General features: G+C 44.0%; 1 protein-coding gene across 1 annotated transcript in view; it reads right to left on the bottom strand.

Moving 5' to 3' along the window:
- Positions 1–3300: 3300 nt before the first annotated feature.
- CFAP221 (cilia and flagella associated protein 221) overlaps positions 3301–22922 on the bottom strand; it is an 89599-nt gene continuing 69977 nt past the window's right edge. The window contains exons 20-24 of the mRNA XM_055122322.1: positions 21394–21552; positions 19815–19906; positions 11768–11860; positions 6035–6130; positions 3301–3494 (exon numbers count right to left, since the gene is read on the bottom strand). Coding sequence (XP_054978297.1) covers positions 3389–3494; positions 6035–6130; positions 11768–11860; positions 19815–19906; positions 21394–21552 — 546 coding nt within the window. The 3' untranslated portion in view covers positions 3301–3388. The remainder of the gene's footprint in view (positions 3495–6034; positions 6131–11767; positions 11861–19814; positions 19907–21393; positions 21553–22922) is intronic.

Below are 22922 nucleotides of genomic sequence, written 5' to 3'. Positions count from 1 at the left end.
AGATGTTTGACCCTGAGATGAGACTGACCAGCCTGTCTGTCCTCGGAAAAAGCCCCGATGCCAGAATGTTCAGACGGGAACATTCTGGTGCCGGGTCCCGCAGACGGTCTCCTGAACTGGCCTTCTTCCGTGAGCCCTGTATGTGATGGTGACTGCTCCGCAGAAGCGGTCAATGCCCATTTGAAACAGAAATAGCTCCTGTCATCACCTGCACTAGGGTCCCTAGGGTCTCCAAGAGCTCCTCGTCTTCCTCAAAATAAAATTCCAAATGCGAGGTCTGGGTCCTGGTCTCAGCATCCAGTGAGATTCGGTTCCCAACACCTCTGCACACCACCTCAGACCAGGGCTTGGGTCCCTGACACAGTACCCCTGGCTGTCCCGAAATGCATGTCCCCAAGGGCCATGTGCTGGGTAGCTCCGTCCTGCCTGTGGGCATCTTTCAGTCACACCCTTCTAAGAAGTGTTTATTGGACACCTCCACTTCTTGCTTGTCACATATCAGTGCTTTTTGGGTATAAACTTTGCAATCACTTGCCCCTGAACTTGAACAGGAGGATCAGGGCCTGGACCTGGATGGTGGTGACTACCCTTATGAATGGTGCTGGTTCTGGTATCTACCTTGTCATTGCAGCTCAGCAATCCCGAAATTCATGTGTGCCTCTGAATTCTGTGCATACACCCCTGAATTCCCTGTGTTCGCCTCTAGAATTCTGTGTGCATGCCTTTGAATTCTGAATTCTGTATGTGCATTTCTGAATACTGTGTGCAAACCTCTGAATTCTGTGCGTGCCCTTGAATTCTATCTGCTCACCTCTAGAATTCTATGGCATGCCTCTGGATTCTGCATGTGCACTTTTGAATTCTGTGTCTGCACTTCTGAATTCTGTGCGTGCCTATGAATTGTGTGTGCACTTCTGAATTCTTGGCATGTGTCCATGTACCTGTGCCTTTCTTATAAAAGGAGTGGCTTTTTCTTCCATTTGTCCCTGGGCACCCCTGCCTGGCCAGCTATGGTGGGGTGACCTCTGAACCTGCTTCAGCTACCAGCCTGTGGACATGGCTCCAGGGAAACAGATCTAGTCCCCTGGCTTCCTCAGGGGCACCAGGACCAGCCTCTGGGACGAAGTTAGATTCTGGACTGTTTAAGCTGCATCTTGGGAAGGAAAAGGAACTCCTAGACCCAAAGCACCCCCATTTGGCTTAGAGGTGATGGGAGATCTAAGTTGTGAACTTTGAGTATGGAAAGTTTGTGACCTATTTTATCCTTTAAGATTTTGAGGTCAGTGAAATAAAAAGAGGAGGAGGAGGAGAAGGAGGTGGGCAGGTGGATGAGGAGTCGGCAGCAGCCAGAAAACATCCACGTGTTTCATGGGTGGCTCTGGAATGGAAACTCTAGTGTCCCCAGGAATGGGGGTCCATTCCCTGGCCCAGAGGAATACATGTAGCTTGGGGGGGGCTTTCTGAATCTGCACCAGCCTGGGTGTGCCTCCGTTTTTGGAACCCCTGGATACTTGCGGAGCGCGAGGGGGTGGGACAGACATATCTCATTGTGGACCAACAGAGGGGGCTTGCAGGGGAAACACCCCCTCTGCTTCTGGCTGGTCAGAGCCTGTCTTCCTCCTCTCAAGATCCCTGTTGCTCCCATCCATCATTCAACTGCTCCTTTGAATGTTCTCTCTCGAAAGGCTGCTGGGGATTGATTGGGTTGTCTACTTCCACTAGCACAAACCCAAGATCCCCTGTTAAATATGAATTTCAGATCAACACTGAACTTAAAACGTTGTTTTTTCCCTTTTAGTGGACTATGTCCCAAATAGTAAATAGACTCCTGGATACATTTCTCTAAAACATTACTTACCATATATCTGAAATTCAGAGAGTTTTAAAATTGTTTTTTGAGTCACACCTGAACCAAACTTGGGTGCTCAGGGAAACTCTTGAGTTGGTGATCAGGATTGGCTCCCTGCATACTGGGGGGACCATGTGGTGCTACAGATGGAACCCAGGTTTCTGGCATGCAGTGCACATGCACCAGGATATCCCCCCAGCTCCTGCAATTCAGAGTTAGTGGATCACTGGGGCCCTAACTTTGGAGGAGTGGCCACTGGACTCTGCTCTGTTCTGTCACTGTTCATCCCTCACCCCCGGGTATTCTCCACTGGGATTTGATGCTGAATTGGGTGATTGAAAAATAAACAAACCAGGGCTGGAATGGTAGCACAACAGGTAGGGCGTTTGCCTTGCACGCGGCTGACCCATGTTCTATCCCCAGCATCCCATATGATCCCCTGGGCACCACCAGGAGTAATACCTGAGTGCAAAGCCAGGAGCAACCCCTGTGCATCACCAGGTGGGACCCAAGAAGCAAAATAATAATAATAATAATAATAATAAAGAAAAATAAACAAATCCCAACAACCATTTTGCACTTGGGATAAGCTGCAAGACCCCAAGAAGTGGGCTGAGACCCAAACTCACTTGTCTACCTACTATATTGAGAGAGCAGAGAAGGGTTATTTACAGCACTTTGTGTCTAAGGTCTGTGAAGCACCGCCTCAAAGAAACTGTAGCTAAGGTCCAACCCCTAAAGAATTTTGGTTCCGCTGTAGGAGAAAAGAATCCTAGGAAAATGCCAGGATCATTAAACCAAGAGCCCTTTCCAAACTGGTATAGGCCTGTCTGATGTCTGCTATCTAATGCCTACAGAGGGAAAAAAAAGAGTGGAGGGGACACATGACACAGATTTGGATTCCTGGGTGTTGTTTCACTAACCCAAGTGTCCTCAGCTTCCCAGGCTCTGTAAACGAATGGGCCCATGTGGGCAAACACAAGTGAAAGGGCTGCTCTTCATGGAGGTGTCCAAAGGAGTCCTGGTCCCTACTCAGAGACCTCTGCCCCAGCTTTCCAATTGCTCTCACACCAGCCCACAATGCCTGGCCACTCCGCACCGTCCCCTCTAACCCCGGTCCCCAGCCCGCAGCGTCTGCCTCTGCAGCTACCTGGGTAACTGTGTTCCGGAGCAGCCGCCAAAGCCAGCGGTACTCAGAGGTGGAGGGGCCTGCGCAGAAGTGGGGGCGCCGACCATCTCCAAAGCCTGCTCTGCGCCCCTAGGCCCCCAGCCCCCAAAGGCTCCAGCACAGCCCCGCGCGCCTCCCACCCTGCCCTGAGGCGGCGCTGCCAACACGGGTCCCGCACCACGAGGCTTCAACACCACCAGCAGACTAATGACTTTTATTTGTTTCTTACAAATTCTGATCAGTTAAAAACATACCCGTCATCCACACTTTCTTGTTCCCTAGAAACTTGCATTGCAAAAAATGACTGGGACGTAATTGGGTACCAAGGACCAGGAGCAAGCAAATGAGAGGACCGGCCCCGCTGGTGTCTCTTATTCGAGAATCAAGTGCGAGTTGATGGCTTTGCTCCGCAGATTCTTCATCTCCTCTAGCACCTTCTCTCCCACTTCAAGCGGCGGCGCTTGGTCTTTCACCTCCCTAAAGAGACAAGGGGGTTAGTAATCACTGCCGGCTCCCACCAGCGCCCTCTGCTGGACTCAGAATTTGTCCGTGAGCACTCAGACAAGCTGGGAATATTTATACAACCATATACTTATACGTGAAATTATATGTATGGATAGAACAAGGCATCACAAAATGTTAGAAGGCAAGCTGAGATGATGTTATAGATATGAAAGACCATTACTGAGGTAGGAAGCATTCTTACAACTTAGAACGAGGCAAATACTTCCTGCAAAAAGAGATGAAACAGCCTCTCAGAAAGGAGAAAAATATTTTTTTTTACAAGTTTTAATATCACTTGTACACACCAAGAAGTTGAAAGTAAAACTAGATGGTCGTTTTGAATATCTGTACTGGTAAAGAGGCCACAGGACAGTGTTTGGTGGTGCTCAGGGTTTTGATAGGGCAGGTCCTGCGCTCCCTCAGAGGGATGCTGGTTACCCTCTGCAACGCGATGGAGTAGTCAATATTATGTATTTCAGATGCACTTTGGTTCAGCATTTGCCTCCTAGAAATTTATCCCAAAGAAACCACTGGATAAATTTCCAAGAATTTATGACTCAGGGATGTCTGTTGGAGTATGACGGTTTAGAACCAAACATTGAAAAGATTTACAAGATCATTGCTAGAGGGTTGGTTTAAAGATTAGATCTGTCAATCCATAAAATATAAAGAGGCATGCATGTATTTATAAGGACATTTATGAGATATTTCTAAATAAGTACTTAGAAGAAAAACAATATTATTAGATGATTGAACTTTGTTTATATATATGTATTTTTCCATTTCTTTGGAAGACTATAAGTAAATATTTGGAAGACAATACATCAATATAAGTTACTACCTCTCAATGTCTGATTATTATTTTGATTCTATTCCTGATATTCTTCTTTATATTTTCTTATTTTAATAAGAAAGTATTCTTTAAAAATGTATACCTTGAGGATGGGGCTGGAGTGATAGCACAGAGGGTAGGGCATTTGCCTTGCATTTGGCCGACCTGGGTTCAATTCCCAGCATCCCATATGGTCCCCTGAGCACCGCCAGGGGTAATTCCTGAGTGCAGAGCCAGGAGTGACCCCTGAGCATCGCCGGGTGTGACCCAAAAAGCAAAAAAAAAAATGTATACCTTGAGGAGCTAGAGAGATAGCATAGCACGTAAGGCTCTTGCCTTGCATGCAGCTGACCAGGTTCAATCCCCAGCATCCCATACATTCTCCTGAGCACTGCCAGGAGTGATTCCTGATTGCAGAACAAGGAGTAATCCCTGAGCATTGCTAGGGTAGGCCCAAACCATAAATAAATTAAATAAATAAAAGTTTACCTTGAATTTCAAATGTATAAGCTAACTGAAATATTATCTGCAGAATTATTATTTTTTTTCAGACTTATGAGGATGTTTGCCTAATGAGCCCCTGAAGGGGAGGCAGAAAGAAGAAGAAACATTTGCTAAATGTTCACTTTACATCAAACAATCAGTCACATGCCTTAAGACTGGCATCTCATTCAATTCCCAAAATTACCTTTGAGAGAGATTTTATTTTCTGCCTGTGACAAATGAGGAAACTGAGACCCAGCTACAGAGGATCAGTAACTTTGCGGAAGAGTGCCCTGGTGATACATGATGGAGCTGAAATTTACCCCCAAGTTCATATATATGCAGAGTCTGAATCCTTACACTGAATGAAAATCATTTATCTACCACTCAGAAGCAATTAAGTTACAAAATGAAATGACAACAAATGGAAAAGTTGAATTTCCTTCCTTCCTCCCTCCCTCCCACCCTTCCTTCCTTCCTTCCTTCCTTCCTTCCTTCCTTCCTTCCTTCCTTCCTTCCTTCCTTCCTTCTTTCCTTCCTTCCTTCCTTCCTTCCTTCCTTCCTTCCTTCCTTCCTTCCTTCCTTCCTTCCTTCCTTCCTTCCTTCCTTCCTTCCTTCCTTCCTTTCCATTATTCTTTCTTTTTTTTTTTTTTTCTCTTTTTTTTTTTTTTTCTTTTTGGGTCACACCCAGCGATGCTCAGGGGTTACTCCTGGCTTTGCACTCAAGAATTACTCCTGGCAGTGCTTGGGGGACCATATGGGATGCCGGGGATCGAACCCGGGTCGGCCGCGTGCAAGGCAAACGCCCTACCCGCTGTGCTATCGCTCCGGCCCCTCCATTATTCTTTCTATCTTCCTTTTTGATTTTATTTTCGGGTCACACCCAGCAGTGCTCAGGGGTTACTCCTGGCTCTGATGGTGCTCCTGGAAACCATAAGGGGTGCCGGGAATTGAGCCAGGGTGGGCCCTGTGCAAGGCAAGCACCCTATCTGCTTCAGCCCCTGAATTTAGTTTTGAAAGGTCTACTTGCCAACACATCTGAAGGAACATGATAGCACAGAAAATAAAACATACATCTAAATAAATCTGTCTCTTTTGAAGCCTGAGATACTTAGATTCTGACAACATGATAGCTCTAATCATCTAGGCCAAATTTTATCCAAGACTACTTTTTCTAAGACTGAGAACATCCACTTACTTCTCCTTCTTGGAGTCCTTGTCATCCAGCATAGGGAATTCCAATTCTATCATTCCTGGTGTTAATGTAACTTCCATATTCTGTTCACAAAGTTCTCTAAAAAGGAATAAAAATGGTTCACGAACATTTTTGTTTGCTCCCCAAATAGAACTGTGGTCATTTAGGAATTATGCAGTTCTTATGGCTTTCAGCATTAGTTCCACTTCCTTTTGTCTAGTTTTATGTTAAAGAAAGCATAAAACTGATGAATTGCCTACCACTCATAAATAATTGGAGGTATAGTGAAGAAACAGTTTTTAACCAGGATTAGAGAATTCATATCCTGTTCAAGCCTGGAAAGATAGTACAGCATATAGGACACTTGCCTTGCATGCAACTGACCTGGGTTAAATCCCTGGCAACCCCATATGGTCCCAGGAGTATCCATAGTATCGCCAGGAGTAATTCCTTAGCACAGAGCTTAGAGTAACCCATGAGCATTGCTGGGAGTGACCCCAAACCTCAAAAAAAAAAAAAAAAAAGAAAACCAAAACCTCATATTTTTTCCAAGCATACATAGAACATTCACTTTATTGACCATATCTTGGGGCATAAAGAGCCCTGAATGGTTTTAAAAGATGGAAATCACTCAAGACTATATTCTGCATATCATTAGCAAAGAAAAATAAAGTCATAACAGCTTTAAAATTGTAAACATCACTGTACCACTGTATCACTGTCAGCCCATTGCTCATCGATTTGCTCGAGCATGCACCAGTAACATCTCCATTGTGAGACTTGTTGTTACTGTTTATGGCATGTCGAATACGCCACGGGTAGCTTGCCAGGCTCTGCCATGTGGGCAAGATACTCTCGGTAGCTTGCTGGGCTCTCCGAGAGGGGCGGAGGAATTGAACCCAGGTCGGCCGCGTGCAAAGCAAATGCCCTAGAACGGAAAGGACCTAGTGCTGCCCTGTCCCTCGGAGTGGAGTTCATAGGCTCTTTCTGGAAAGGGCGTTGTACAGCCTAGGGTCTCTTACAATGACTCACCTCTCCTGTTGTAATCCAAGAGGAATCGAAAGACACGTGAGTGAATGGGCGTGTCTGCATTACAATAAAACTTTATTGACAGAAATAGGTGGCAGGTCAGAGTTGATCATGGGTCACAGTTTTGTTATTTGATGGCAAAAAATTGGGTTACTGCATGTATAGGTTCCAGTTAGAGTGAAACTGTGAGAGTGCATGATGAGTAACACTTGCTGTGCTAAGGCTTAGAAGTGGAGGATTTCAGATCTACTCATATTCTTTGGTAAACCTGGTTAAATCCATGCCTGAGCTTCAAGGGAGCTTGGGAAGCCTTGAGTTTCAATAGCAAACTAAGCAGTAACAGCTCAAAAAAGGTTTCAAAGTTTAGAACTGCCATCAGGAACGCAGCTCTGCTGAGAAAAACGAAGGCAGGTACAGCAATGTTCCATTCAGGAAAGGACCATTGGAATCGGCAAAAATTGTTCCTGCCCCCTACCATTGAAGCCAATTTTAACCAGGCAGCTGCTCTATGTGAATCATCACTCTGGTGTTTTGCAATTTCCTCATCTCTAACGTGGAGATAATAATAAGACCTTATGGTGGACCCTAAATGAGATGGCTGGAGAAGTGCTGTGCCTGCAACACCTTTACTGCTCAGTAAATGCTAGTTATTATTGCTCTCATGCTTTTTGTTGGCATCATCATTATCTCTTTTTAGTATGACTAGTCCCCTGAAGTTAGGTGCTAATTTGTTTGTTTCCTTGCTTTGGGTCCATACCTGGTGGGAGACCAAGAGGTGCCAGGGATTGGGCCGAGACTCCTGCTTGCAGAGTATGTACTCAGACCTTGGAGATAACTCTTCAACCTTAAAGTAGGTACTATTATTCATTCTATTTAAAGATGAGATTATAATAGAAGTGATCACTCTGGACAAGAACTGAGTGTTGAAAGTAGATAAAGGGGTAGATACGATAACTTTTATTTTTATTGCAAACCATAATGCCCAAAAGGAGATTGGGATGGGGAAGGGAACTGGGGCCATTGGTGGTAGGAAATGTATACTGGTGAAGGGATGGGTGTTGGACCATTATGACTGAATATTATGACTGAAGCCCAATCATGAACAACTTTGTAAATATCAATAAATCAATAATCAAGATGAGGTCACAATGAAGAAGGGTATGTAGCCCGGTGGTAGACTTGATGCATGAGTCTATGGGTTTGATTCCCAGCTCCCCAGTACCTTCCCTCCAGCCCCCACTTTGTGATAGACTACACGCCTCAAAGAGGAGGAAACTATGTTCCCACTGGACACATATCAGGGCTGAGTGGAGAGGAGTTAACTGTATCTTGGTCTCTTAAGTATCTTCTTAGCAGGCATGATCAGACAGAATTCGTTTTTCTGAATCTCAAGGAAATGTGAGTCAGTTGGCAAGGGTTGGAGCACTCTGAGGAACTACCCTCAGGCAGTGAACATTTGAGCGCAAGACACTTCAACCTTCCTATTCAGACTGGATCCTGATCTCTGGGCACTTAGGTAGTTCCCAGTATTACTGTGGAGCCATGTCTTAGAAGCACTAGATGTACATCTTGGATAGGACTGGTTACATGTAAAAGCATAAATTTTTAATTAAAAAATTTGGGGTTTTGAACCACATCTGGTGGTGTTCAGGGATTACTCCTGACTCTGTGCTCAGAGATCACTCCCAGAGGTACTCAAGGGACCATGTGTGGTTCAACCAGGGAATAAACCCAGATTGGATGCATGTAAGGTGTCTTACAGTCCCACATGTAAGAGTGTTTAAAAGGGGATGGAAACATGAGATTCAAGGATATCTCAGGCATGCTCTTATATCATATGCGTGCTCTCCAGTAAAATCAAATTCAAATACCTTGACTTGGGACTTATATTTCTTTATGTCTCTCAACCTACCCAACTTTCAACTACTAACACAAGTTCACGTGACCACCCAAACCTTCTGATCCACTCAGCTCTACCTCTGTCTCTCATCTTTTGGGCTCCTGAAGAGCCTACAAATTTAAGTCTGTACAATTCCTCTCCATTTTATGTTTTTAGTATCATACTTTTCTAGGACACCGGGAAAGCCAGCTGGACTAATGACTATGAGCAAATAATAATAGCAACAACAACAACAACAACAACAACAATTTATTTGCTATATCATACATCTCCTAGTTAGCAGAGTATGTTACATCTAAATTTCTTCTTTGATCCTGTGTCAGGCATCTATAGTTTTCATTTTAATTATACATGTCTTGGTTTTCTTATCTTTGGGTTTATTTGAAACTCTGAGCTTCTTGGATCTATGAATATAGCTTAATCCTCAGATTAGTAAAGTGCTGCTGTTGTTGTTGTTGTTGTTGTTGTTACTGCTTTTTGTTGTTATGGGGCCACACCTGGGGTGCTCAAGTCTTACTCCTGGTTATGCCCGCAGAACCAGGTGGAGTTTGGGGATCAAACCTAGGTCGACTACATGCAAGGCAAATGCCCTACCAGCTGTACTAGCACTTCAGTCCTCAGATTGGTAAAGTTCTCAGCAATAATTTCTTTAATGATTTTTCCCTATCTTTATCCCTTATAATTTGAAAGTTTGTTTTTCTCTTGAAATTGTCTCAATGATCTCTGATTTTTTAAAAAATTTTTCTTAATTCCTATCTACTTCTGTTCTTTTTGATAGTCTCATGAATTTTATTCTCAAGAGAACTGATTCATACTCTGGATTCTATTGCTCTGCTGCTGAGTTTCTCTATTGTGTTTTTTAGTTCATCTACTGAGTTCTTCAGTTCAATGACTTCTGATTACAATATTCTCACATCATCTTGCTTTCTCTTTCCTCGATGGATGTCTCTTCTATTGCTTTCCTCAATTCAGTGGACATCCTTGCCATCGTAAACATCTTTGAAGGATTTATCCAAGAGATACAGAGAGCTCTTGTGTCCTTTGAGACCAAGTTGGGACCTTTTCAACTTTTTGTGGGAGACCAAGTGGTGCCAGAAGTTGAGCCTGACGTCCTGCCTGCAGAGAAGGCACTCACTCAGCCCTTGAAGACAGCTTTTGGTCCTTTCGTATATGTGGGTTCCTTTCCTTTTTCATTGTGTAGAGCACTGTGAGATCTAAGGGTGTGTCTGTGTGGCAGTTCAGGGTTCACATTGGCCAACTGCACACAAAGCCTGCGGGCTAAGTTTGTATTGCTTCCAACCACTGCTGAGACTGTGCATTGCTGACCAGAGTTGCCCTCCAGGATTCAGTTTTTGGTGCCATATCTTGGCTTTATTGCTACAGTTTTTAAGTCTAGGCAGCCACATACAACAGAAACGATTTCCCTTTGTCTTTGGAGCAAACACTGTCCCTCTCTGACTCTGAGAGAATGCCTGCACTTAGAAGTAATGGATGAGGCTGGTGGCTTCTCTCTTCACCTGGGTGGGCTTCTCTCTTCACTTCAGCTTCAAGTGTCAGTGGTTTGCTTCCCTGCCCAGGAAGATGTGCATCCACTGCAACTGCCAGCCCGAGACCTGCCCAGGCCCCGCCCTGGCCTCCTGCTCAGTGAGGACGGAGATCCATGAGGCTGGCTGCAGAGTTTTGGCGCCTTGCTTCTTTTCTGTTTACCTTCCCTGTTATTCCTCTTCCCCTGGACACATTCTGTGTCTCCACGCCTCCTCTCCTTCCTCTTGGTGTTTTATTGTTCAAACTCTGCCTTTCCAAAGTTCCTCATGGGAGCTATTCCCAGGTTACTCCCATGCATTGAAAGGCTTCAAGGCTGGCTTTTGTGATCGCTCTGTATTTTGTTGCAGTTTTTGTCTTGGGGAATCTCACAGGGAACCCTTCTTCAACATCTTGGCACCAACTTCTGACCACATTTCGAACCTTTTAGCTAATGAGTGTCTGGATGGATATTAGCCTTTACTTCTTTATCTGCAAACTCAGGTATTGTGCTCTTACTCTCACAGCACTGAGCTTGGTTATTGAGACCAAAAGCTGAAAGAAAGGAAGGGGAGGGAGAGAGAAAGAGAGAGAGAGGGAGAGAGAGAGAAAGAAAGAAAGAAAGAAAGAAAGAAAGAAAGAAAGAAAGAAAGAAAGAAAGAAAGAAAGAAAGAAAGAAAGAGAAAGAAAGAAAGAGAGAAAGAAAGGAAGAAAGAAAGAAGGAAAGAAAGAGAGAAAGATAAAGAAAGAGAGAAAGAAAGAAAGAAAGAAAGAAAGAGAGAGAGAAAGAAAGAAAGAAAGAAAGAAAGAAAGAAAGAAAGAAAGAAAGAAAGAAAGAAAGAAAGAAAGAAAGAAAGAAAGAAAGAAAAGAAAGAGAGAGAAAGAAAGAAAGAAAGAAAGAAAGAAAGGAAGAAAGGAAGAAAGAAAGAAAGAAAGGAAGGAAGGAAGGAAGGAAGGAAGGAAGAAAAAAGAAAGAAAGAAAGAAAGAAAGAAAGAAAGAAAGAAAGAAAGAAAGAAAGAAAGAAAGAAAGAAAGAAAGAAAGAAAGGAAGGAAGGAAGGAAGGAAGGAAGGAAGGAAGAAAGAAGAGAAAGGAAGGAAGGGAGGGAGGGAGGAAGGAAGGAAGGAAGGAAGGAAGGGAGGAAGGAAGAAAGAAAGGAAGGAATAAAGAAAAGAAAGAAAGAAAGAAAGAAAGAAAGAAAGAAAGAAAGAAAGAAAGAAAGAAAGAAAGAAAGAAAGAAAGAAAGAAAGAAAGAAAGAAAGACAAAGAAAGGAAGGAAGAGAGTACCGTTCTAAGGTTTCCAGTCTGTCTTCTTCTGGCAAGGCGTCCAGGATGGCAGGGGCATCTTCAGGAAGCATAGCTAAACTGAAGGAATCACAGCTGTGGGGAAAAGTCGCACAAGCAGCCAGAGATCAATGATCACATCAGCACAGTCTTCGGGCCTAAAGTACATTTTTCTAAAACACATTTATTCTAGCCCCAGGGAGGCTTCAACCTCTTCAACCTTCTGTTCTGCGTCTGTCCTGAAACCTGAGCATGGCTCCCTGGAGGGAAAGGCAGGGGCGGAGAGGAGCCAGTCAATCTGGAGAACATATTCAAATAAGATTCTTTCCAAAGTTTGGAAACAGATTTTTTTAAAATGGTAGTGCCTGAAATGATATTATTTCCTGGGGCTGTTAGGGGATAATTAGATAGTTCATCTTTTTTTGTTCTCAATGTTTTCTCCCCACATTCATACTCTTCCTTAATCATTCTATTCACTATCAAGCCTTAAAAGCTGGCAGTTGAGTTTCAAGATGATGGACTAATCTCACACACACACACACACACACACACACACACACACACACACACACACAACACCTCTCTCTCTCTCTCTCTCTCTCTCTCTCTCTCTCTCTTTCATCTCAACTCCATATTTCAAATGATTTTAAAGGAATAAACCATAACATAAAACAGTGATGGGAATATAAGAAAATACACAAAGTTTGCATGTAAATCAGAAGACAGGAGTGGGAGAAGCAGGGGATTTAACAGGCACTTTGTGTGTGTCTATGTTACTCTTGGATATGTTTCTTTCCCTTGTTTTGTCATTCTGCAGACCTGGTAAGGCTGAAGATTAGTTAAGATTATACTCAGGTTTTGACAACTAGAAAGAGGGTGAGGAAGGTCAACTATTATGGAGTGATTTCAGGTGAAAATAAATGATGAAAACAAAATACAGGTTTTTCCTCCCCAAGCCTGTGTTCTCTCTTGAGCACGTATTTCTATTTTTCTCTTCTCACACTTCTCTAAGGCAATTTCATTCAATAAAAACTGTTTTGTTATGAGATTTAAAAAAAAAACATAGTAAGATAACAGTAACTGGTCAAAGTCATCAGAACTGAAGATTTTGTCTATAGAACTGAACTTACATGGGGTGGGGGAAGAGGGATGGGACGGGTCCCTGGGATATTGGTGGAGGGAAGCACAGTCCCTGGTAGTGGTTGTGGTATCGGAGGGATGCATTCATAGAAAGCATAATTTAAGATGTTGCAAATCCCTGTATCAATAAAAATGGTGTGAAATAGCTATTTTGCTTCACTACAAAGAAAATATAGAAGCATATCTAATAAGTGATTTTACAGACTTATACTTTGTATAGGAAAGAAAAGAAAAGAAGAAAAAAAACCTGTTTAGCATTACAAAGAGAAACATGAGGAAGATGTTAGAAGCCCAAATCGGTGATTAATTCATAGCAGCATTAAGACTTCTCTGAGTGACCTGCCCTCTAGGAATCCTGGCAGCCGCCAACTTCCAGAACCCAGTGAGAAGCCCAGGTTCTCAGGATCAGAGTGACAGTAAACACCAGGCCTCAAGGGATAGGGGATGGGCTGGTCCCTCTCATCTCCCATCCCTGTGAGACCCTGGAGGTCATGCCCATGAGCTGCCTCCACTGCTATTTAAGCTCCTTAAAGGCCATGATCCAGATACACACAAAAGAATCTCGGAACCTGCAGAGATTTCTCCAGACCCTAAATATCTAAAATTTTAAAATCCCAGGAATGTGTGGCTGCTCTTGAGGCCATGCCACATCTTAGGTTATTCATAACAAATAATACAAAATAAATTATCTAACAACTGCCTTTTGGCAGGTTTGAGTGGTGGTGGGAAAGTTAAAAAAAATGGTGGTGGAAAGGTGTATTGGTGGTGGGACTGGTGTCAAAATATTGACCGTAATCCATTATTGTGAAAAACTTTATGAAAATTAAAAAAAAAGACTTCTCTGAGTGCATCTCTGAGTTTGGAAAGCCTACTAATGTTCTACATATTTAAAAAGTGAAAGAAAAACCCCAAACAGACACACACAAAAATAATAATGATAATAATAATATGTATTACATAATCACATTGAAGGGGAAGACAGAGAGACTGAAGGAGGAGGAATATAGAAAAGCACAGAAATTTTTTAGCACAGCGGGTAAGGCGTTTGTCTTGCACGCGGCTGACCCAGGTTCGATTCCTCTGAGCCTCTCAGAGAGCCCGGCAATCTACCGAGAGTATCTTGCCCGCACGGCAGAGCCTGGCAAGCTACCCATAGTGTATTTGATATGCCAAAAACAGTAACAACAAAACAAGTCTCACAATGGAGACGTTACTGATGTCTGTTTGAGCAAATCGATGAGCAATGGGATGACAATGATACAGTGAAGTAAACATATTAAGTGTCAAAGTTTTTACAAAAAAGGGAAAAAGGGACACGCAAATGTGAAATAGGAAGAACATTTAATAACTTCTTATAAGTGGGCTGGAATTACAAGCATTGGTATGAATTTGTGATTCCTGAAATATGCAGAAATAGGGCTGGAGAAACTGTACAGGGGTTAAGGCACCTGTTTTTATGTTCTCTCAATCTTAGTTCAAACCCCTGGCATCACATTGTGTACCCGGATCATCATCAGACACAGACCTAAAAATAGCCTCTGAGCACAGCTGGGTGTACCCTCTCATGTATACGAATATGTACCTGTGTTTATGTGCTCATGTATACATGTGGATATAAGTATGTGTTTATGTATTTTGTGTGCATGCATGTTTTCCATAGCACATATGCATATTGTAGCTTGTGTGAGGAAGCTGAAAAATAGAAGCATCCCGGTAACAATGCGCACACCTCTAACCTGGGTTTTGGTCTGTAAAATCATTCCTTGTGACAAGGAATGGAGATCCACCAATCAGAGATTAGCACTGCTTCCTGACTTATGACAAAGAATGCAGGTTTTAATGGAAGATCCCCTGAAACTTTAAGCCTGTGTACAGGGGGCGGGGGGAGGGTACCCTGTCTAGATGGGGAATGAGATGCTGAGGCCTTAACCAATTATTCTCCAGACACCAGGCTGGTCTGAGAAGAGGCAATAGAAACAAGCAAGAGTTTTTAATGGAACAAAACTTATCAAACTTATTTAATTTAAAAACATTGAGTCCATGTCCTTTTTTGTGTGACTACGTATTGTGAAACTGCAGTGGTTGTGATAATGGATGTTGGTCTAGTATTTTGTTTAGCATTGCTTTGGTTTTAATGTCTTAGGAAGCAAAGTCAAACTTTGATACTCCTGAGTTGGTTCACAAAATTCTTTGGGGGCATTTTGCTCATATACAGAAGCATGAAGTTTGAGAACTATTGGATCACATCATTTCTTCAGTTGCTGCTGACCAGTAGATTTATGGAACTTCTAGAGACTCAATAAAGCCTCTCTGAATGTCTTAAGGAGCAGAGACCATGTGAGCGGTTCTGATAATCATAAGCACAAAAGATAACTGAATATGTAACAATGGGAATGGATTTAGAGGATATTTTACTTGGTGAAATAAGCCCGAGAAAGACGAACAAGGCATGATTTCACTGACATGTGGTACAGAAAGAAACAAAAGAAGGAAAGAATGGGACAAAACAAAATCAAACCAAACAACCCTTTTAGATTATAAAATCAATTGTAGTGGTTACCAGAAGGGAAGGAGGAAGCAGGAGTAGTTAAACTGGGAAGGCCATCTGGTGGTGGCATCTGTCAACTCATTGGTCGCCAGAGTTGATCTGGTGCCCTTTTCCTCCCTCCTGGCTCCATCCACGTGCGTCCCTCCCACCGGAAGCTGCATACTTTGTCTCAGGAGATACCCTCCCCTGAATATAACAGCGACAGACAGTTCTGCAGGATACCTGTATAGCTGTTGTTCATAGCTAGAATCTCTTACCTGGGACAAAGGGAATAATGGTCTGGTGAAAGATGGAAAAAGACTGCAGTACTTAAGTTAATGCAGTATAGATAGACAGTGATTTAGAATGATATGCACCTGAAATACGTATTGATTGAATTATGAATGTATAATTTATTCAAAGAGAAAATAAAACCTAATATTAACTACTCAGTCACCCCCCAAAGAAGACTGAATAAACATTTAATGAGTGTATTGCATGATTTGAGAACAATGGATGCTTCACAGGGGGCAAAAGAAACAAAGGAAACGCCTCATCAGTAATAGACTATTTAAGTCATTCAAGCAAATGACTGCAAGGGATCATTAATGAGTTTACAGGGAATTTTAAAAAATATCACCCTTGGTACACTGTAATTGCGTTTAGAAATGAAAACAGAATCCGGAGTCACAACTCATGGAAACCCATACTAAAGGAAAATGGAATAGTCTCTCAGTTTGGTGATCCACATGCAATTAGAGCTTATTTGGAAACCAATTGGCCCAACAGAGCACTCAGGCACAGAAGCTGAAAGTAACAAGTCATGGTGAGAGTTTTCTTTAATTCATGTAGCATTCATGTTTAATTCATAGTTGACTCAAGCCCAAGGTAACTAACTGCCTTCTGACTGCTCTTTGAAAGCAAGGCCTCAGGAGGTTTTTCCAAGGACACAGATTTGGAGGAGAAAAAATGGTGGTGGTAGTGGTGGTGGTGTGAGTATGTGTGTGTGTGTGTGTGTGTGTGTGTGTGTGTGTGTGTGTGTGTGTGTGTGTGTTGGAGAAGGGAGGCTCTTTTTCTTTTTCTTAAGTCTAGCCTAACAACTGTTGGATATAGGCAATCTCCACTTCCCACCTTTCTCATTTGGTTAAACGTGTCTCGACACTGTCCCCCACACCCAGCATGGTTGACTGATTGCATAAAACCTTTGAAATGTCTTTACCCAGTGGCAAAGGGAGCTGGTGTGTCAAGGTGGTGGTTGGCCATTGTCATCTACTGGCAACTGAGTGACTGCCAGGTATGGGGGCGGAGGAGGGGGGTGGGTAGAGGTCTTGGAAGAGCCATCAGAGAAGGTGCTAAATGTTTCTCATCAGTTCTTGTTAATCCTCACCACAGCCTGAGGAGGATGTCAGCAGCTTGCCTCGGGGCCCACAGGCCAGGAAATGATCAGCGGGTTTGAGTAATGAGTAACTCACTCAAGGACATAGAGTGACACAGCTGACAAGGCTGGAGAAGGTCTCTTGGTTGCCCAGTGGATCAGCTCTCTGAGGGTCCCCATTTTTGCCTCATTCGGGGGAGCTCAGATTTTTAGAAATATTCCCAAAGAAAGAAAGATGCAGAACTCAGAGATGGCAATGGGTGGATGGGGTGGAGAGGGGCTCGTAGAAAAGGAATGCATCTCCTTAGGCACATCCCGAATCCCATGGTGGGGAGACGTGGGGGGAGGGGGGCTTTTACTTGTGTCCCATTACTCCTCCCTGTGAGAATGGTAGTGAAGTACTAAGCAGAGAGTTTCCAGAGATGGCCCATGGAAAGGCTCTGGAATAAGGCTCACTTTCACTTCGTCCAGAAAGAACATTGCCTCTGAAAAATGAAGAAAGAAGTGAAAAAGAATGTTCTAGAACCACAGACTGGTCTTCAGCTATCTCTTTCAATTCTGGGGCCAGCTGTGGGCTGCAGGATCTGGTCACCACCTAGGAGGGTGACTTGCCTGCTTCTGATCAATTGCCAGTGACCGTGCAGAGAAGGGGCTTCAGGACACAGAAGGCTCGGTTCAGAGAGGGGGTATAGATCACAGAGCTCTGGGGTGCCGCACAGAGCTGTGGGTGAGGGAAGCTGAGTTTGTAACGGAGGGTCTGGGACATGCTGGGGGGCTGGGGTTAGGGGGCACTGGGAAAGTCCTTGGCTTATCTTGGCTGGTGGCAGAGGTCAAGGCTCCTGGTTGTTCCTGGGACTGTGTTGGTTGGGGCTTTGCCACCTTAGGGTGGGCGTCATTCTGGATCAAAGGATTCAGGGGAGAAAATGGTGACTGCTGATGGCAATCATTTTGGGATCTCAGTCACGTTTGCGCACCAATAATTCATTTTTGACTGTAGTTATAAGGGCAGTGGACCAAAGAAGCAAAATCCCAGGCTGAGGAGTATGTCAGAGACAGAATCCTAAGGAAACAACATCAAGCAGCAGGCTACTTGCTTTATATGTAAATATGAAATGTGTGTGCTTGGGCCACCTGGAGCTCAGGGGATCATGTGGCAGAATCCAGAGTCCCACCAGCTAAACATAATCTCCAGCCCTTAGAGCTACCGCCTTGGGCCTACTTCTTTAATAATAGGGTTTTAGAGGAGTGTATAATAAGCGGACAAGAGAGGATGTGGTTACTCTATTTTTTTGAGGGGGGTGGTGGGGTTCTATGATATTATCACCTTCTGGTTCTGTTTCTGGAGCTGAGTTCCAGCTGCACCCAGTGCTGAGCTATGTGTGATGAGAGTATGTCCAGCTGTGGCATGGGAGAGAAGCGTGTTGGCTTCGATTGGATCTGGAGGCTCTAGGAGACGGATTGCTACAAGTTTAAGTGTTTAAAACTGACCAGGCTGTTTCATTTGGGGCAACCCAGAGGGAGGGCAAGTGAGACCCCTCCTCTCCCCAATGGAGCCAGCCCCGGCAGCCGATAACCTCCAGAACTCAACCGCCCCCATCTTCACAGCCGCTCTCCACACACTCAGATGAGCCTCACCCATGAGTAAATCTATTCCTGGATTGTGTAGCCAAATTCGCAGCCTTGCAACATCTCATACTTCACACCACCAGTACACCAAGAGTAGCATACTGCATTTGATTGGGAGGGCAACCAATCTTAGGGGGTAATATATTTATACAAATATAGATATAAGCACACAAGACTCAACCTTTAACAACATGTTACTAACCTCTTATAGAAGGGCTTAATAGCTCCTGGGTGAAGTACAACACACACTTTCCTCTAAGAAACATTTTTTGTCTCATTTTTAGCAGATTATTCATAACAAGCAATTCAAAATAAATTATTTCAATTCTGCTTTGGGGGCAGGGTTTGGGGTTCAGGATGGAAATATGGTGGTAGGAAGGTATAAAGTGGTGGTAGGATTGGTATTTGAGTATTAAATACAATCAAATATTGTGAACAACTTTATAAAAATATAAAAAACTGATATTGGATATGTAAGCTGGATTCTATGAGCTGGTTACCTACTATAAAGACTTTTTTTGTCTCCTTCTGTTTTTGTTGCTTTTATTGTTGCTGTGATGACTCAAGCTCTCACACACTTGGTTTCAGTGCACAGAAGACAGCACACTTTGTGGGGGAGCCCAAGGTACATCAGCAGCACTGCAAGAATTTCACTTGGCTTGTGGGATGGTGACAAGTAGATTCTCTACCTCCCAGTGCTGGGCCCTGGTTCTCTACTTTGAAAATTAAAACAATAGTGGGGCTGGAGAGATAGCAGGATGGGTAGGGCACTTGCCTTGCATACAGCCAATGCAAGTTTGATCCCCGGCATCCTATGTGGTCCCCAGAGCACCGCCAGGAGTAATTCCTGAGTGCAGAGCCAGGAGCAATCCTTAAGTACTGCTGAGGGTGGCCGCAAAACAAAAACAAAACACATTAAAAAATGGAAAAAAAACAAAAGATCTTGGGTCTTCTGAATGCAAAGCATAAGCTCAGCCCTTTGGGCCATCTCCCTGACCTCCTCCTTTGAAAAAAAGTAATAATAATTTTAAAGACATTATAAAGGTAATGTTTTAGTATATTACATAGATTTCAGGCACACCACATTATAAATCAACATCTGTACAAGTTATCTTTTGTTTATCACCCAAAGTGTGGTTTATATCCTTTGACTATCTACTTTTATTCTAGTCTAGACAACTGAACACCTAAGCTTTGTACGTGTGCATGTGTCAATGAAGACACAGGCAAATGTGAAAATTGACTCTGCCATGTTTCTCCAACTACCAAACTTCCTTAATAATTTGCCAAATTATTGATTTTAACTTTGGGGGAAATCATTGACACTGTAATCCACGAAATAAGAATATTTCTTAGAGACAAAAAGATGGGTTGTGACTTACCTCTGCGTCGTCTCCACCTTATAGTTGTCAAAAAATGGGGAGAGAACCAAGGGCTGGAACTTTTTCCAGTTCATCACTCCAGGAATAATGTCCTGAAATGAGAGTTACAGGGGTGCTACTTGTCACCTGTAAGGAAAACGTTCAGGAAGGATTTCCCCATTTTACTCAACTGACATTTTTCAGATAAAAGTGCAATTCTCAAATTTGTTGATTCCTTAAGTGTAAGAGAATTTTCTGAATCTAAAAAAAATAACTTTTCCAATACAAACATATAGGACAACGCAATGGGAAATTAAAATAGGGACAAGGGAGAATACTTGCCCAGTCCTATCCCCCCAATCCATCAGACACACATGCAACACGCCCTGGGGACGGAGGGAGGATTGGGTATGACAGTATGTTTATGGTGGGAGCTGGCAGGAGGCCACAGTCTCAGTCACATGCAGAACAGATAATGGGGTTGATGGGAGATTATGGGGAGAGGCAGGTGGCTGGTCCTGAAAGACCTTGAGGGTCAAGTGAACAAGCTGGGACCATGAGGAACTTTCAGACTGGACAGCGAAAGGCTGAGACTTCAGGGGAAGGAAGGTTCGTGGGGCTGAGTAAGGGGGAGGGCACAGTGGAGGGCTATGGGGTGGAGGAGAGGAAGAGTCTCAAGCAGGCTGGTGGGGCCCAGTGATGCCTAGAAGAAAAAAGAAAGGAGAGGAAGGCATCATGAGGCTTCCAGTGCCTCTAACACAGGTCACTGAAGCAAGAGGCGAGCAGGAAACACAGGAAGAGAAGGCTGTCTGAGGTGCCGGAGGCAGAAGGAGGACAGAGATTATAACCTGAATTATGGATCTGCTGAGTTGGCTTGGCTTTGCTATTTTGGAGTGGGCAGAATTTGGGGGTCTCAATCAGTGGTGCTCAGGACTTATTCCTGGCTCTGTGCTCAGGCCCCCCCTCTCCCCGAGCAGTTTTCAGGAGACCATATGCAATGCAGGAGATGGAACCAGGGTTGGCAGCATATGAGATTGGCAATTTACCCCCTGGAATTATCTCCCCTGCCCTGGATTTACTGAGTCTGAAAGACTGAAGGGCAACAGTCCCTGGCTGTTCTGCTCAGGCTAGTTCTCTTGGGGGAGAGAAGACACTTAGAGCCTTGCCCTAACTGGATATTTGCCACATTACTGCCATGTCCATTCTGGCTTGTCTACTTGTTGGGGTCCAAAACAGAGGAGGTCAGGCTGGCAGGGATTGTCCCCACCACATCATAGTTTCTTCCTTCCACGGTGGAAAGAGGAATAAAACAGAGATCAGGGATAGCCTTCCAGGGAAAAGGAGATGATGATGCTGGGGAAAGGGCAGCATGCAGCCTGTGATGGGGGATAAAGATGGGGTGTGGGTAGAGTTGGGTTTTCCCAGCACCACTGAAGACTGGGGGATCCTGAGGTGCCCCAGACACTCTGGGACCACGTTCAAATGCTGCGATAGTGGCCGCAAACCTTCCCAGTCCCAGCTGGGACCCTCTGCCCCTGCCCCTCACCCTTCCCTGCGGCCCAGCCCAGGCTCTGACCTTGAGGTGAGGGGATGGTCTTACCGTGTGATGGAGAAACTGCTTCTGGGTGAAGAGAATGCTGGAGTTGGGGTGGCACTCTTTGGTGAACTTGTACTTGGGGTGAGGACACAGATGATAATCTATGGAGGTTTCTACATAGGTCAGAGGGATCTTTGCAGCAAATACTCCTGGGGCGGGATTCTGCAGGGGAGAGAGAGACAGAGAGAGGAGAAACCAGCCCAGATTCTTGATTCTTCGTCAGTTTCTAAGTGGCACTAGGGTCTTCAGGGGCACTCTGAGGCCCTAGCCCTCTGCTACCTATCAACTTGTCTGCAAAAAGAGAATAGAGGCGTTTGAAAGCCGACAGCATTTTAAATGTCACCATCATTCATAAATGTCGCCTTTCTGATTCAGGGGCTTCATTACATACCATGTGGATTCACAAAACTCACAAGGAAGCAAATTTAATGGATATGCCAGTTTAGGGATGGCTTAAAGTATTTGTTTTCAAATTTGATGAATTGAGGGGAATTATTAAATAAGCAAACTGGTTTTTGAAAGCAAATGACTTCTGGTCTTGAAAACAAAAATAGCTTCTTTAAAATTACTTTAAAGAGAAGACAAAGAAGAGGGTGACATTTGCTATGCCAGGAAATGCCAACATTTAACATTGTTTGGATAATGTTTTTAGTTCGGGAGGGCTCCATTTGGATGTAATATCTGGTTTTAAGAGAGATCCTGTTGTGTTGTTTTTTAAACCAATTTTCTAGCAGCACCAATGGACACACAGAACAAGCAGTTATTCTAAAAATAAGAAAATAGTCTTTTTTCCTACTCCTTCTAGGGCTTGCCCAACACAAATCTCAGTCTTGGCCCATTCAACAAGCTTTTACCACTCATTAATTCTAGATGTTTAAGAACTAAGTCGAGATTTCATTCTTTTTTTGTTTGCAAGATTTTCAAAAGCAATTTTAAAAAATAACAAAACTCCACAGGGCTAATGGAAACTCAATCTCACTGCCAAGAAATATCCACATCCCCCTCCCAACAGAAAGGAGATGCAGCTCGAAGAGAGAGGTGTGACAGCTCTTAGAAGCAGTGAGGAAAAGGCAAGTGGTGGCCGGTGTATGAATGACTTGGGGAGTGAGGAATGCTGGGTAGAGGAGTGAGAGGCTGACTTGGGAGTAGGGTCAGGGGGAGAGATGTGGGGAGGGCTCTTGGCTAAACTCAGGGATGAAAAGGAAGGAGGAAAGGGAGGCCATGATGCCATGTGCCAGACAGCGTAGAAACATTACAATGTAGAAACAGGCAGACCCCTCAATGAGCACCGGCAGTCTTGTGAGCGTGTGTGTGTGTATGTGTGCATATGACATATGTATATAAATACACATAGAGTTATAACACAACAGCAGGTCTCTCTCTTCTCCCTCCCCTTCCTGTCCTGTCCCATCCCTTCTCTCCTTTTCCTTCTCTTACTTTTTTGGCAAGGGGGGAGCACACCCAGTGCTTCTCAGGGGTCACTTCTGATTGCTCAAGGGTCCCTCCTGGTGAGGTCCAGGGGACCATATCGG

This window comes from Sorex araneus, chromosome X (assembly GCF_027595985.1).
Source record: "Sorex araneus isolate mSorAra2 chromosome X, mSorAra2.pri, whole genome shotgun sequence".
NCBI classification, from domain to species: Eukaryota; Metazoa; Chordata; class Mammalia; order Eulipotyphla; family Soricidae; genus Sorex; species Sorex araneus.
This window is presented reverse-complemented; position numbering and strand designations above follow the sequence as displayed.